This window comes from Callorhinchus milii, unplaced genomic scaffold (assembly GCF_018977255.1).
Source record: "Callorhinchus milii isolate IMCB2004 unplaced genomic scaffold, IMCB_Cmil_1.0 Scaffold2, whole genome shotgun sequence".
Lineage (NCBI taxonomy): Eukaryota > Metazoa > Chordata > Chondrichthyes > Chimaeriformes > Callorhinchidae > Callorhinchus > Callorhinchus milii.
The window spans coordinates 78571336-78587758 of record NW_024704743.1 but is presented as its reverse complement, the minus strand read 5'-3'; the positions used below and the strand labels follow the sequence as shown (position 1 = coordinate 78587758).

The 16423-nt window shown below is 42.0% G+C and overlaps 1 protein-coding gene across 1 annotated transcript; it reads left to right on the top strand.

Moving 5' to 3' along the window:
- Positions 1-668: 668 nt before the first annotated feature.
- On the top strand, positions 669-14129 carry LOC103185107. Its single transcript, XM_007903463.2, has 6 exons — positions 669-823; positions 1637-1841; positions 3012-3130; positions 8976-9136; positions 10019-10112; positions 13177-14129. The coding sequence occupies exons 1-6, from the start codon at positions 669-671 to the stop codon at positions 13223-13225; spliced, it is 783 nt and encodes a 260-aa protein (XP_007901654.2). The 3' UTR covers positions 13226-14129.
- The last annotated feature ends 2294 nt before the right edge of the window (positions 14130-16423 follow it).

The window sequence follows — 16423 nt, the reverse complement described above, 5'->3', positions numbered from 1 at the left end:
TGGATTTGAACATGAGTGTGAGGATTTTGAATTCGATCCATTCAGTCATGGGGAGCCAGTGGAGCCTGGCCAGAACTGGTGAGATGTGGGTACGGAGTTTGGTCCGGGTCAGTATGCGGGCGGCAGAGTTTTGAAAGAAGGTGGATCTTGTGAGTGGGGAGACTGGCGAGAAGTGTGTTGGAGTAATCCAAGTGGGAGGTGACAAACGCATGCACAAGGGTTTCGGCTGCATTTGGGGTAAGGTACGGTTTGGAGGCAGGCAATGTGGTGGAGGTGGGAGAAGGCAGTCCTGGTCAGGGACCGGATATTGGGGGAGGATGAACAGCTGGGGTTCAAACTGGATGCCTTGGTTGCTCACAGATTCGGTGAGTCTGAGGGAGAGCCCAGGGAGGTTGAGGAGTTTAGATCCACAGGAGTGAAGGTGTTGACGGGAGCCAAGGAGTATGGCTCCTTGGCTGCTTGATATTTATCACATTCAATGTGATAAGTATCAAATGTATCACTAAACCGATCCAAATGTATGTTCACTGTTGAAAGTTTATAACGATCTGTTACCTTTTTCTTATACTTTTGTGTCATTAAGAATCCTAATATTAGAAAAATTGTATTACTTTGAAGGAACAGACAATGTACCTGAAATGAAGACCGTATCAGATACTCTAATCACTATGTTTCGTATGTGGGTTTTCCGTGACTACAAAGTTGATAGTTTCTATGGGATGAATCCATTGATGACGTATATACTTGTAGGAACATTCGTTGGACTAGAATCAATTGTTGCTATAAATCTCCTTATAGCCATGTTGAATGATGCATTTTCAGGGTAAGTTAAATTAACTGTTCAACTCCTTATCTAATATACGGTTACTAAGGTGGAATAATAATTTGTTCTGCCTTTCTATACACGTATAAATTGTCATACTATTGGGTAAAAATCATCTGGGAGCATAAGATTTGTCCTTGAGGCCTCAGGATTACCCCCTCCTCTGATGGATTTGGATTGATCATTGATGGATTTGGAACCATGAATCCAATGAAGTTATTTGAAGAGGTGACTATCTAGTTGAGCCTAGATGTGATGAATGCGTAGATGAGGGTTTTGGTAGCCTGAGGGTTGAGGCAGTGGCAGAGCCAGGCGATGTTGCGGAGGTTGGGGAAGGCTGAATAGGTCATGACACAGACATGGAATAGAAAAGACAGTTATAATAATAATCCTTGCATTTGATATAGCGCTTTTCACGTTGGGAGGACGTCCCAAAGCGCTTCACAGAACACACTGTAAAGTGAATTGACTGTATATTTGTGGGCGAATGCGGCAGCCAATTGCGCACAGCAATGTCCCACAAACAGTCGTAGATTGAAAATGACCAATTTATTATTGTTTTTGGTTTTGGAGGGATTATTATTAGGCGTGTGGAGTAAGGAAACTTGCCCAAGGTTTCGCCCTGCCTGGAATTGAACTCGGGTCTCTCGCTTGCAAAGCGAGTGCTCTAACTACTGAGCTACAGGACTCCACGTTGAGAGTCAAATAAGACGCCAAGGTTCCAGACTGGCTCAGTGAGATGGAGTGTGCATCCATAGATAATAAGATGCTAACCTGCCATAAATTATTGTAATACGTAATGTTTTTTTCCAGCTCTGCAGGTGACTTAACAGAGACTTTATATATGCAAAGGGCAATTGTCCTGCTTCAGCTAAAGAAACTACCATTTTTTGCTGGAAAGGCTGAAACGTTGCAAAGTATTCATCAAATGCCTGGCCCGTTTGTAGAACCTTTTAACACTGATACTGGGATACTGGAACAGCAAGATGATATAAAGAATGCTATATTTGAAATAAAAGTGAGTACAATGTGGAACCCAATAACAACAAAACAAATTACATTTGTATCGCGTCTTTCACATCAGGAGGACCCAGCATTAATTGGGACTGACTATTGCAGATATTAAAACACTGCATAACAGGTTACTGGATGAAATACACTACAATGTACCAACAAAACATTCCAGCAGGAGTCTCCATTATAAAATGGTGGCTTGGGTCCACAAAGCTAGTCTCTACATTTAAAAAAGGCCACAACAATGGACAGGAAATTGATATGGAGTTTTCCACATTATTTTATTGAAGTTCAAAATTCACATACAAAGCCGCACCCCACATCTGCGATCTCCTCAAACCCTGCCAATCCACTTGCTCTCTCTGCTTGGTGGACACTGGCCTGCTTCACGTAGGTTTCACTGTTCCAAACAAAAAACAAAACTGAAAATCTATCTTAAAGCAGGGCTGTAAAATGAAGGAATATTATTTAAATGTGTAAGTTGAACAAAAACTGGGGAAGAATCATAAGATTGGTTCAAATTAAGAAGGCCCTTCATTTTATTTGATCTCATCCATTAGATTGCCCAACCTTCTATCTTTGAATCATAGCATCAAGATGTTTTTTTTAATAAATGTTAACGAGACCAGTGTCCAGGCCTCAACTACTTTGCTGTCTCAATCACATTTAAAATATTATACATACATAATAAGGCCCTCTCTGAGATGTCTCAAGACTGAAACCAATGGTAATTTACCATTATCTAAAACTTGCAAACCAAAATTTGGTGGCATTATTTTCGCAAAGTGAGGCATTATAGTCTTATGATTAAGTATTTAAGTTCAAGTATTTAAATTGTATTATAATTCTTACTCATGGGAAAAGAACTGGCACAGAGAATGTACTATGTGTATAGTAAAAGAAGGAAGGAAGAATTACATGGGTAAAAACTTGAGCTTGTAGCATCACAACTATCTTCAAAATTCTTCTTTGTGATTTTTCTTGTGTCAATCAATGTGGCATTTGATGAATAAGAACACGTTCCAAGTTAAGCACAATTGTCATCTACCCACAGAACATTTTATCTACAACATGTCTAACATTCTCCTAGCAAAACAAATTATTTTTCCTGAGGGAAGGACATTGAATATATTCTGATTACGAATAGCATATTTCATTGTATTTCATATTCTAGACCACATTGGAAGAATTTTTACAGAAAATCCAAAATGATGAACATAGCATATTTCTACAAAAGGTGGAAGTGCAGTTTGGAGAGGAGGAAGTAATAGGAAAAAGATCAACAGCGATGAGGTAATGTTGAATTAATCAGAGCTCATGGATGGTAGAACTATGGAGATTGGTGAGGAGTGCATTTGAAAAGTCTAGGCAGAAGGTAACAAAAGTGTGAATGAAGGTTTTAGTGGCATTTGGTGTGAAATGAGTGGAGGTTGGCAATGGGACAGAGGTGGAGAAATATGAGAACAAAGCATTGGACAGTTAAGATCCTCTTTCATTTTCTCTTGTCACTGAAAACTCTCAACCAAGCTGATCCAACCTTTTGTCTGCCAAGGGCCAGATGCCCTATTTGAAAAATGTCTGCAGGCGCCATAAGCGATATTTTTGTGTTTCCCTTCCAGAAACATAATATTTACCTTACGCCTTTTTTTGTAAACATCAGAAGGTCGTCTCAAAATGAACAACATTGCCAGCTGGGCACCTGAGCTGGTGGTGGGAGCCGAGGGAAGTGGGAATGGGAGAAAAGATGACTGAAAGCTTGGTCAAATAGTTAGGTCTTGATGTGCATTGAAAGAGGAAAGAGAGGGAGTGAGTCAGAGGAATGGAGTTTCAGAGAGCAGGTGCAAAATGGCGATGGTGGTGCAGATGGACTGGAGGGACATGAAATAAGCTGGTGTTTGCTTGGCAAAGGGAACAGCTGGGTCGAGAGTGGGGGGGGGGGGGGGTAAATGAAGGACGTAGAGGACCCCACAACAGCCAAGGGAGGCTCTGATCGTCTATCCAGACAGTGAGCCACCAAACACTGCCCTCACTTCTCTCTCTCTCTGCTTATTTCTCTCTCTTCCCTTTTCTCTCTCTGTTTGTTTCTCTCTCTTCCCCTCTCTCTCATGCTCTCTTCTATATAAATTTATCATATGGACTGCATGCAAAAGTGCTGGCTGACATTCGTGCCCTGTTGTAATTCAAGTTGGTATTTTATTGACCCTACCTACCATTTTTTAACAGTAACAGTAGTCTTGTCTGCTTAGGATGACAGTTTCATATTTTTGAGTATTTTTCTGAATCCAGTGTATGTAGAAACTGTACTGAGCTGTTAAAGGGCCACTGAAAAATTAATTTATGTTAAATTGTGTGATCATAGAATTATACAGCACAGAAATAGGCCATTTGGCCCATCGTGTCTGTGCCGGCTCGTTGAAAAGAGCTATCCAAATCAATCCCACTCCCCCACTCTCTCCCCATGGCCCTGCAGACTTGTCCTCCCCAAATATTTATCTGCTTCTCTTTTAAAAGCTGTTATTGAATTGGCTTCCCAACACTTTCAGGTAATGCATTCCAGATCCGAACAACTCGCTGTGTGTATATAAAAAAATTTCTCCGCACCTCCCCTCTGTTTCTTTTAACAACTATTTTAAATCGGTGTCCTGGGGTTACCAACCCACCCGCCAGTGGAAATAGTTTCTCCTTGTTCACCCTATCGAATCGCCTCAAAACTTTATTTAAAAAAAACAGCTTTATCTACCTGTGCTGCCACCTTCAAAGATTTACTTAAATGAACCCCCAGGTCTCTGTTCCTTCACTCCCTTTAAGATTGTACCATCAGCTTATATTGTCTCGCATTCTTCCTCCCAAAATGCATCACTTTGCATTCCTCCGCATTAAATTTCATCTGCCACGTGTCTGCCCATTTTACCAGTCTGTCTATGTGCATTTGCAGTCTGCTACTATCCTCCTCACTGTTTACTACTTTTCCAGCTTAGTATCATCTGCAAACTTGGAAATTGTACTCCCTGTACCAAGTCCAGATCATTTATATCGATCAAAAACTCTATCCAGTCAGAAAAACGACTTTCTGTCTCCCAGCCAGTTCTGTATCCATGCTGCCACTGTCCCTTTAACACCATGGGCTGCTATTTTACTTTCAATTCTCTTATGTGGCAAATTTATCAAATTTTTTTGAAAATCCATATAAACTACATCAACTGCATTACCTTCATCTCTATGTTACTTCATCAAAAAATATTTTTCTAAGTGAAAATTTATTTTGGCCTGGATTATAGTCTGCAGAAATTTCCCCACTACTGACGTTAGGCTGACTGGCCTGTAGTTCCCAAGTTTATTCTTCTGCCCCTTTTGTACATTTGCAACCCTCTAGTCCTCTGGCACCACCCCGGTGTCCAAGGATGATTTCAAGATTGTTGCCAGAGCATCCGTTATTTGCATCCTTACTTCCCTCAGTAACCTGGGATGCAAAGTACTCATTCAGTATGTCAGCCATGCCCTCTGCTTCCACAAGAAGATTTCCTCTTTGGACCCACCCTACCTTTGAGTAACCTTTTATTCTTTATATGCTTACAAAATATATTAGGGTTCCCATTTATGTCACCCACTAATCTTTTCTCATACAATCTCTTTGTCCCTTTTATTTTGTTTTTCAGTTCTCTGTACTTTCTATATTCTATTTGATTAACTTCTGTATTTTGGACCTGACATTTATCATAAACCTCCTTTTTCTGTTTTATTTTAATCCCAATTTCCTCAGTCATCCAGGGAGGTTTGATGCCCTACCTTTCCCTTTTGTGGGAATGTATTTGTTCTGTCCCCGAACTATCTTCTCCTTGAAGGCTTTCCATTCCTTGTTACCTGTTTTACCTACCAATCTTTCTTTCCAGTCTACCTTGGCTAGATGCCTTTTTAACTCACTGAAATTAGCCCTCTTCCAATTGCGTATCTTCACCTTTGATTGCTCCTGGTCCCTTTCCATAAGTACCCTAAACCTAATGATGTTGTGGTCACTGTTGTCCAGATGCTCTCCTACTGAAACCTGCTGCACTTGGCCCACTTCATTCTCCAGAACTAGATCCAGCACTGCTTCCTTCCGTTGGGCTGAAAACATACTGATCCAGAAAGTTATCCTGCACACATTTCAGGAATCCTTCCCCCTCCTTGCCCTTTACACTGGTTATTTTGCCAGTCTATGTTAGGATAATTGAAGTCCCCCGTATCACTCCTCTATTGGCTTTGCATCTTTCTGAAATCTGCTTGCAGATTTGCTCAACTATCTCCTTTCTACTATTTGGTGGTCTATAACATACACCTAAGAGAGGAACAGCTCCTTTTCTGCTCCTTAACTCTAACCAAATAGATTCTGTTTTTGGACCTTCTAGCACATTGTCCCTTTCCAGGGCCGTAACCATGTCTTTAATCAATATTGCTACTAACTCTCCTTTATTATTCCTTCCCTATCCCTCCTAAGTACATTGTAGCCAGGAATATTCAGCTCCCATTCCTGCCCTTGTTTGAGCCAGGTCTCCATTATTACCACTACATCATAACCCCTAGTGGTAACTTGAGCCTGCAGCTCACCAATCTCATTTGTCACACTCTGTGCATTTACAGACGTGTACTCCAATGCCGACTTAGTCTGTTCTGCATTTCTCACCCATCTAATCCCTCCCTTTTCTGAACTACTCCTGATTACATTGCTATTTGTCTCTACCAGCTCTCTATGTAACGTGTTTATCCTCTCTACTGCTACATGGCTGATTCCCTTTCCCCTCACAATCAGTTTAAAACCTTCCCACTAGTTAATCTCCCTGTGAGGACATTGTTCCCAGCCCCGATTAGGTGTAACCCATCCACCTTGTAATAATAATAATACTTGCATTTGATATAGCTCTTTTCACGTCTTCTTGACGTCTCAAAGTAGAGGTTCCACCTGCCCCAGAACTGGTCCCAATGATCCAGGAACCTGAAGCCCTCCTTTCTGCACCATTTCTCCAGCCATGCATTCATGTGTTTGATTCTGCTGTTTTGATACTCACTTGCACGAGACACTGGGAGTAATCCAATCTCTGGATTACTCCCAGTGTCTCGTGCAAGTGAGTATCAAAAGCTCTTTAGCTTTTTCCCTAGTTTTCTATACTCTCCCTGTAGGATCTCAGCCCTTTCTTTCCTCCATGTCATGGATTCCAACATGGACCACGACTTCTAGATGTTTCCCTTCCCCCTGTAGAACATTTTGCACCCATTCCATGATGTCTTCAACCCTGGCTCCAGGGAGGCAACATAATATGCAAGAGTCATGTCCTTGGTTGCAGAAACACCTGTCTACTCCTTCACCATTGTGTCCCCAATGACAATTGTATTGACACTGTTCGCTGTGTCCCCCTGTGCATCCATTTGCTTTTGACTCCCCTCCCCAGAGGTGTCATCACCCGGACCGGTATTCAGTGCAGAGAACCAGTTTGTGAGTGCCACACTCTCAGGGGATTTCTGCGCTGCCCATCCCCTCTTCCTACCATTGCAGGTGGTCACCCACTCACTCTCCTTCTGGACCCTCTGTTGCTGTGGGGTGACCACCTCCTGAAACATTCAATCCGTGAACTCTTCAGCCTCCCATATGCTATGTAGTGACACCAGCCTCTCCTCGAGCTCAGAAACTTTAAGCTCAAGCAGACAGAGGCACTTGTCTGTCCAGGGCACGCAAAACATCCTGGAGTTCCCACATGCCACACATTGTGCATGCAACCAGTCTCAGCTGCCCTGCCATATTCCCAGACATGTTTTATATTATTTTAATATAATATAAATACTTTTTTTTTTACAAATTCTGCAACTCTTTCTCACTAAAATCCTTAACAGAATTCTCACACTACTAGGCTCTCTGCTAAAGTGAGGCACTCTTCTTTATGTAGGACTCAAAACAAAAACACCCAGTTTTGACTGGTCAACAGATTTTTTTAATCCCCATCATCTGCCTATGATTAACTGCTAATTGACTTTGCCTGCTTACATATAAGGTTGCCTCTAACTCAAAGTAGATTTCCCACTCTTCTGCTGAATGAAAGAGTTCTCTCTTGCTCTCTGGTATCTCTCTTGCTCTCTGGCATCTCTCTTGCTCTCTGGCATCTCTCTTGCTCTCTGGCATCTCTCTTGCTCTCTGGCATCTCTCTTGCTCTCTGGCATCTCTCTTGCTCTCTGGCATCTCTCTTGCTCTCTGGCATCTCTCTTGCTCTCTGGTATCTCTCTTGCTCTCTGGCATCTCTCTTGCTCTCTGGCATCTCTCTTGCTCTCTGGTATCTCTCTGGTATCTTCTTGCTGAAGAATCCCCACTCTCACCAAATTCCTTAATAGAATTATCAATCTGTTCCACGTCACTCAGTTCCTCCTCACGCTGCCGGGCTCTCTGCTCAAGTGATGTGAGAATGTAGAAATCCTTTTGCCAATTATATGGTAATTAACATCCATGTCATGACTCGTTCTGCCTTCCCCCACCTCTGCAACATCACCACTGCTTCTTCCCTCAGACCGCTGAAACTCTCGTCCATGCATTCGTTACATCTAGGCTCAACTATGCCAACTCCCTGCTTGTCGGCCTTCCCAACTCTTCCCTCCACAAGTTGCAGATCATCCAGAACTCTGCAACTCGTGTCTTCTCCCGCACCAAGCTCCGTGACCCTATCACCTCCATCCTCACTCGGCTCTACTAGCTCCCCATCCCCTAGAGGATAGAATTCAAAGTTCTCACTTTCAAGGCCCTCCAAGGCCTTGCTCCTCCCTATCTATGTGACTTTCTAACTCCATATAGACCTCTCTGCTCAGTGGGCTCCAGCCTGCTCCACGTCCCCTGCCCAGCCTACCCCACCATCAGTGGTCGGTCCTTCAGCCTCTCTGCCCTAACCCTTTGGAACTGCATCCCACAGTCCATTCACCTCGCTCTCTCCCTTGCCTCCTTCAAGGCTCATCTCAAGACCCTCTTCTTTGACAGTACCTTCGGTCACCCTCCTATTTCCCTGCTCTCCACCACTCCTGATCCCAACTCCCAGCTCAGGTTCAAATCCCTGACTATCCAGCACCTTGGAATGTTCTCCCAATGTGAAAGGTGCTATACAAATGTAATTTATTGGTGTTCTTTCAGTATGGAAATGATGGCGTCAATTCGTAAAGATGTGGGAAATTTACAGAAAGTTGTTACAATGCTGCACAGACAACAGAATCACAGTTATAATCATCTAAAGAATACCATCAAGATGCTGAATACATTATTGGAAAAGGAATTACATTCTGATTCTAAGAAAGGTACTAAAAAATGTTTTAAATGTTTTAACTTTGGGTTTAAAAACATCAATAAACTTCTAGTGTAATAAAACATAATTTAATCATAATCACAAAATTAATTATTGCCTTGTGATTTAAGAAGCTATATTATCAAGGTGTACAGTGGATTGGTGTTTAAAATTCTTGTGTTGTATAGTACATGTGTAAATTTATTCCTCTCCAGTTTATAATTTTGTATCTACCAATGCGGGAAGTCCTGAGGGAGCAGGTCAAAATCGAAAGATGGATTAACCCATTACTCTCTTGCACTTCTATGTGCAACAAGTTGCACAACACTAACAGAAATTTGAGAAGAAGAGGTCTACCTATACCCATGATAAAACTACACAGCATTGGCAATTTTAAAGGAAAGAGAAATACATGGGGAATTTTTTTTTACCACTCTTTCGAATGATATGTTAATTCGAGATCCTGTCTGCCTGTTCAGGTAGACGTTCCCATGACACTGTTCGAAAAAGAGAAGGTGGTTCTCCTGGTGCCTTCCCAATAAACCCCAAATAAAAAAAAATTGGTCATTTGTTTCATGCGCACAATTGGCTGCTGCGTTTTGCCCCCAAAAATATACAGTCAATTCACCTTACAGTATATTCCGTGAATCACTTTGAGACGTCTTAAAGACGTGATAAGGCACTAAACCAAATGTAGGTATTATTATGGCTGTTTCTGGAACATTGCTGTGTGCAATTGTACTGCCGTGTTTGCCTACAAATACAGTCACTCCATTTTATAGTAATTCCTGTGAAGTGCTTTTGAGACATCCTTTCGACTTGATAAGGTGCTATATACCAAATGCAAGGATTATTATTATTACAAAAACAATGAATGTGACCAAATATATTCCAGATTACACCATTTCAGACGAAACAACTGAAACTGTTAATTTCAATTCACGTGTGTTCTCGTTCCTTGACTCTGTAACGAGTAGATTGAGTCAAAGGTAAGTGATGTTTCCGTTGCAAGAATATAATGGGTAAAGTATGCGACATTTCACAACAACAAATTACATTTATATAGCGCTTTCACACAAGATCCTGAAATTTCATTACTTATGTTTACATTTTCATTAAGTGATTGCTTATTCAGGCACAACTTGCTGTACTGATCCCAGCTGCCACAGGCCTCCATCTTCATGTCTGAAGCTTCATCTAATCTGTGTTTACTGAGTCAGATCTTTGGTTACAAAGTTACAGCCGAGTCCAGTGGAACACTTTCCGATTTTAAATTGGAAACATTTTCTATTAGCGCAGCAACTTCTGGCTTCTGTATCGTGAATTTTTCAAGTTTAACATATCAATATGAGAAATATTGTATGATTTTTGTCAACCATAACATTGGATAAAAATGACCATTTAACAAAAATAAAGAACAGTGGGCAATTTAATACTCCGCATCATGGGTAACATCATAGAATTATAGCTGTCCTGAGCTGTCCTTTCTCCCCCACATCTGCGCCACAACTGGCACCGCCTTCCACCACCTCCGGAACATCGCCAGACTATGGCACTACCTCACCCCTCACGCTGCTGAAACTCTGGTCCACGCCTTTATCAGCTCAAGGCTGGACTATGGGAACCCTCTCCTCGCCGGCCTTCCCGCCACCTCCCTCCACAAGCTGCAGGTCATTCAGAACTCTGCAGCTCGTGTACTGTCCCGAACCAGGCTTCGCGACCACATCACTCCCACCCTCGCTCGCCTCCACTGGCTCCCCATCCCCCAGAGGATCGAATTCAAGATCCTCATCCTCACCTACAAGGCCATTCACGGCCTTGCTCCCTCCTACCTCTCCGACCTACTATCCCCCTACTTATCTGCCTGTACCCTCCATTCCTCCGGCTCCGGTCTGCTCCACATCCCCCGCCCCAACCGCCCTACCATCGGTGCCGGGCCTTCAGCCTCCCAGCCCCTAGGCTCTGGAACTCTATCCCCCAGTGCCTTCGCCTTGCTTCCTCCCTTTCCTCCTTCAAGGCCGGTCTCAAGACCTTTCTCTTTGACCGTGCCTTCAGCTCCCCTCTCAACTCTCTAACCCCTCCTCGACACCTCCCTTCCCTTCCCTCCCCCTGACCATTTCCCCCCTGCTCGGGTCCCGACCCAACTGTCCAGCGCCTTGGGACGTCCTCCCGACGTGAAAGGCGCTCTATAAATGCAATCTTGTTGTTGTATACAGCCCAGAAGGAGACCATTCAGCCCATCGTATCTGTGCCGGCTCGTTGAAAAGCGCTATCGAATTTATTCCCACCCCCCCGCTCTCTCCCCATAGCCCTGCAAACTCATCCCCAAATAATTATCTACTCTCTTAAAAATTGTTATCGAATCGGCTTCCACCACCCTTTCAGGCATTACATTCCAGATCCAAACAATTAGCTGTTTGTAAAAAAAATATTAAAAAACGTCTCCTCACTTCTCCTTTGTTTCTTTTAACAACTATCTTAAATCGATGTCCTCGTTTACTGACCCACCCGCCAGTAGAAACAGTTTACCCTATTGAATCCTCTCATAATTTTGAAAACTTCTATCAAGTCTCCTCTTAACCTTCTCTGCTCCAAGGAGAATAATCCTAGCTTCTCTAGCCTCTCTTGAAAACTGAAGTCCCTCATTCCTGGTACCATCCTGGTAAATCTCCTTTGCACCCTCTCCAATGCTTTGACATCCTTCCTAAAGTGTGGTGCCCACAACTGAACACAGTACTCCAGCTGAGGCCGAACCAGTGTTTTGTAAAGGTTCATCATAACTTCCTGACTTTTGTATTCTATGCCCCTATTTATAAAGCCTAATATCCCGTGTCATTTTTTAACCGGTTTATCTACCGGTCCTGCCACCTTCAAAGATTTATTTATATGAACCCCCAGGTCTCTCTGTTCCTTCGCCCCTTTAAGATTGTACCATCAGCTTATATTGTCTCTCATTCTTCCTCCCAAAATGCATCACTTTGTATTTCTCCGCATTTTATCAGTCTGTCTATGTGCATTTGCAGTCTGCTACTATCCTCCTCACTGTTTACTACTTTTCCAGCTTAGTATCATCTGCAAACGTGAAAAATGTACTCCCTGTACCCAAGTCCAGGTCATTTATATAGATCAAAAACCGAGGTCCCAATACTCACTCCTGGAAACAGCACTGCACACTTCCCTCCAGTCAGAAAAACAACCGTTCACCACCACTTTCTGCTTTCTGTCCCCCAGTCAGTTCTGTATCCATGCTGCCACTGTCCCTTTAATACCGTGGGCTTCTATTTTACTTACAAGTCTCTTACGTGGCAATTTATCAAACGCCTTTTGAAAATCCATATAAACTACATCAACTGCACTACCTTCATCCATCCTCTCCGTTACTTCATCAAAAATCTCTGTCAGGTTTGTTAGACATGATTTGCCTGTAACAAATCCATGTTGGCTGTCATTTATTAACCCATATTTTTCTAAGTGAAAATTTACTTTGACCAGGATTATAGTCTCCAGAAATTTTCCCACTACTGAGGTTAAGCTGACTGGCCTGTAGTTCCCAGATTTATCCTTCTGCCCCTTTCCATGTAGGGAGAAACATTTGCAACCCTCCAGTCTTCTGGCACCACCCCGATGTCCAAGAAGGTTTGAAAGATTGTGGCCCGAGCCTCCGTTATTTGCACCCTTCCCTCAGTAACCTAGGATGCATCCCGTCCGAACTGGGTGACTTATCTACCTTGAGCACCGGAAACCTTTTTAATACCTCCTCTTGGTTTATTTTTATTTAATTTCTCTACCCTCTCCTCGGATACTGTGGGAATGACTGCATCCTCTTTTGTGAAGACAAATGCAAAGTACTCATTCAGTATGTCAGCCATGCCCTCTGCTTCCACAAGAAGATTTCCTCTTTGGCCCCACCCCACCTTTGAGTAACCTTTTATTCTTTATATGCTTATAAAATACCTTAGGGTTCCCTTTGATGTTACCATAACATAGTATTCCTTGAGCTGATTTTGGATTAACTTTGTTCCTAATTTACATATACCTACTATCTATTTTCAGAAGACATGGAAAAGAAAGTGAAGAATCAGTTACACCGAGTAAAGTATAATGGAAAGGACGAATGTATTTGATATTGTAATATTTTTGATTCTGTCATTTGAAAGATGTAACTCCCATAATTACATTTTCGTTGTATAGATAGAAGCCAAACTATGAGAAAATGTAGTTTCCTTCATTTTTAAGTCAGTCGTTTCTGGAAGAGACTGTATTGTTTATGTACTTGTAACTCTGGCCTACATTAAGCTCACCTAGTCCCTGGGTTTACAGAGCTAGGGTCTAGAGAAAGCAGCAGAGGACCAACAGTACAGAAATTGGGTCCTATCAATATCAATCCTTGTGTCAAACATTACTTTGTGTTTATCATATCATGTGGGAAGCAGACGATCTAGAAAAACATTTACTTTTGGGATAGTACAACATTACAGCCTGTTTTCCCCTCTTTTTTGTGTAAATATTGCAGTAAAATATAGAAAATGTTTGAAAACTGATACATTATCACATTGCATCAGTGTAATGACATGTAAACAAATGTGGATGACTGTTAATACTTTATTAACATTTTTATACTATGGGACTTTTACAATGTACTCTGGGCAGCTTTTGCATTTAAAAAGTTAAATAAATTAATACAACATCAAATTCAATCATTTTGAACATTATGGTTTGATAACATTATTTAATCTTGAATTGTTAATGTGGAGTCTTGGTGAAAGTGGTGAGGTGGAATTGTATATAGAGCTCCTATGAGCTGTGCTAATTTCCAACAGGAGTTTTCTCCTCCTCACTGCATTCTCAGGATATTGAAATCAAGACTCATCCATCGATAGGCCTCCAAACTACGCAAGGTGAATCACTGCTCTTTTCATCACAGAAATGCCTGTACAGTGGGATTGAGTGATCACAATTTGTCCTGCAGCTCAATTCTTGAGACCACATAGAGAATATGTTTTCAGGAACAAGTCGATGGGCACTATAAACTGTTGTGAATTTGTTGGGCTCAAATTCCCTCTAGCTCACAAAACTGTCCCTTTTATAGAACTCAATAAACTATTCCCCAATTTGGAGATGTGTAGAGTTTTGAAGTTTTTTTTCTTATGAAATCACTACTTTATCCATCTTTTGTGTAGAACTGGAAGTAACAAGTCTTTGTTAAAGGAACTAGGCCTAAAGGGGAGGGGGCCTCGAACTGACTCACTGCCAATGTTTAACATCAACAATAGTCACTTGAGTAGGGGATTGGAGAGCAACCAGCACCTGTGAAACCCCACCCCAACAAGAGGAGGCCAGCCCACAAGAAAAAAGCCTAGTGCCAATGGGGAGAAAGTTAGAAAAGTAATGGGACACACTGATCAGGTCAGGCAGCATCTATGGAGAAAAGAAAGTGAGTCAACGTTTCAGATCCGCAATCTTTTATCAGAACAGGTGAAAGTGGTGTTCTGACGAAGGGTCGTGGACCCGAAACGTAGACTGACTTTTCTTTCTCAATAATGCTGCCTGACCTGCTGAGTGTTCCCAGCGACTTCTGTTTTTGTTTCAGATTTCCAGCATCTGCAGTATTTTGTGTTTTATTGGAATTATTTAAAATTATTTATTTTAATGCTTTGTTTGAAATACAATGTGCAAGTATTTTAAGACTATGCATTGTAGAAAGAATACATTGATTACCAAAACCTCCCAGTGAAGAACAGAATGTACTATAGCTGTGTCAGTTTTTATTTGTGTTTGCAGTTCAACAAACCTCTACATTTATCTTCACCATTTTTAAATGTGTTTTTGAGATGAGGAAAGTGTTGCCTTGGTAATCTTTTTATTCATGGTGCTTCAGATAACTGAAGGCATTAAGGATAGAGAAAGTAAATATTGCCTCTTTGTGTTGCTATGGTAGATATTGTACTAAAGAGAAAGCAAATATTGCCTCTTTGTGTTATGGTAAATATCGTACTAAAGGACATGCTGAACCTTCCAGGCCCCAGGTACACTAACTCTGCCTGTTAATGCCTCTTTTGTATTGAGAGAAAATTTACATCACTTTCTGACTGCAGATTTTGAATGTTATTCAGTTATATTCAGTTATGGCCATCAAAATGGATAAAACAATTTATTGCGATTTTCTTTAGCCAGTGAAATAGAAATCACATTGATGAGATTCATCAAAACCTTCACCTTTATTCACTAATAGTAAATAAAATGCCAAAGATAATCAATTAAGTTTTAACAAGTGAGAAATTTGTAACTGGTACACTTTTAAAACTGTGAAATGTTTGGCAATCCTTGATCACTGTCAGTAACACTTTCCCTACCACAATGACTGCAACATATGCAGAATATAAAATACATTCCAGTAATTCTCAAGATGAGGTTGCATGATAATCAGAATTATTGTATGAAAATATTCTCTGGCTCCCTGATGGTCTAGTGGGTAATGGTACTAAGCTGTAAAGTTTGAATCCTTGATCTACTGAGTTATTTGATCTCAGCCAAGGCAGCAGCAATCCAACACTTGGAATCCACCTTAATTGCCCTGCAGAGAGGTAAGAAGCTGCTGCTTAAGCTCCGTACCTCCAACTGGTGGAAGCATCATTCAGTGGGAAGGGGTGTGTGTCAGAGCTGTGGGCAGGAAGATGGTGGCAATGGTCTCAGGGTGTTCCTGGTACCTGCCATCCACCTAGTGAGGGTTCAAACCCCACTTGTCAAATGTTAAATGACCAACTGGTGACTATCCTCCTGGGGGGTAGGGAGGGGACAGTTAGGGTCTCCTTGGTGCTGAACTGGCGCCAGGGTGACATGTTTGGCAATGGAATGTCAGAATTGAGCCGGCCCTCTGCAATCTCAGTAGTCCAGTTCCTGAGCCAAATGGGTCCGCAGTATTCCAGGCCACTGCTGATGACAGCACAGCCAGCCTAGCTCATTGGCGGGACTTGGAAGGGCTGACAAGTCACTGGGAGCAGTGACTCTTCCCACTCAGCTTCTATTAACCCTGCAAGCCAAAGCCCTAACTTGTAGGATGGTCTTAGCTGGATAAGCAATGGGAAAGCTTGCAAAAAAAATCCAAACCTTGGCTCTTGCCAACGTGTGCCTAATACTTTCCAGAATTTGATAAACGGGATGCATCCTTCCAGGGAGGATATTCTTAAGCATGGTGATGTGTTTCTGCATGTTTCTGGAGAATGGTTGGGCAGAACACCAGGAGAAACTCACATCAAGTTAGTGTTGTGCTATTTTCAGATGAAATGTGAAACTAATCTAT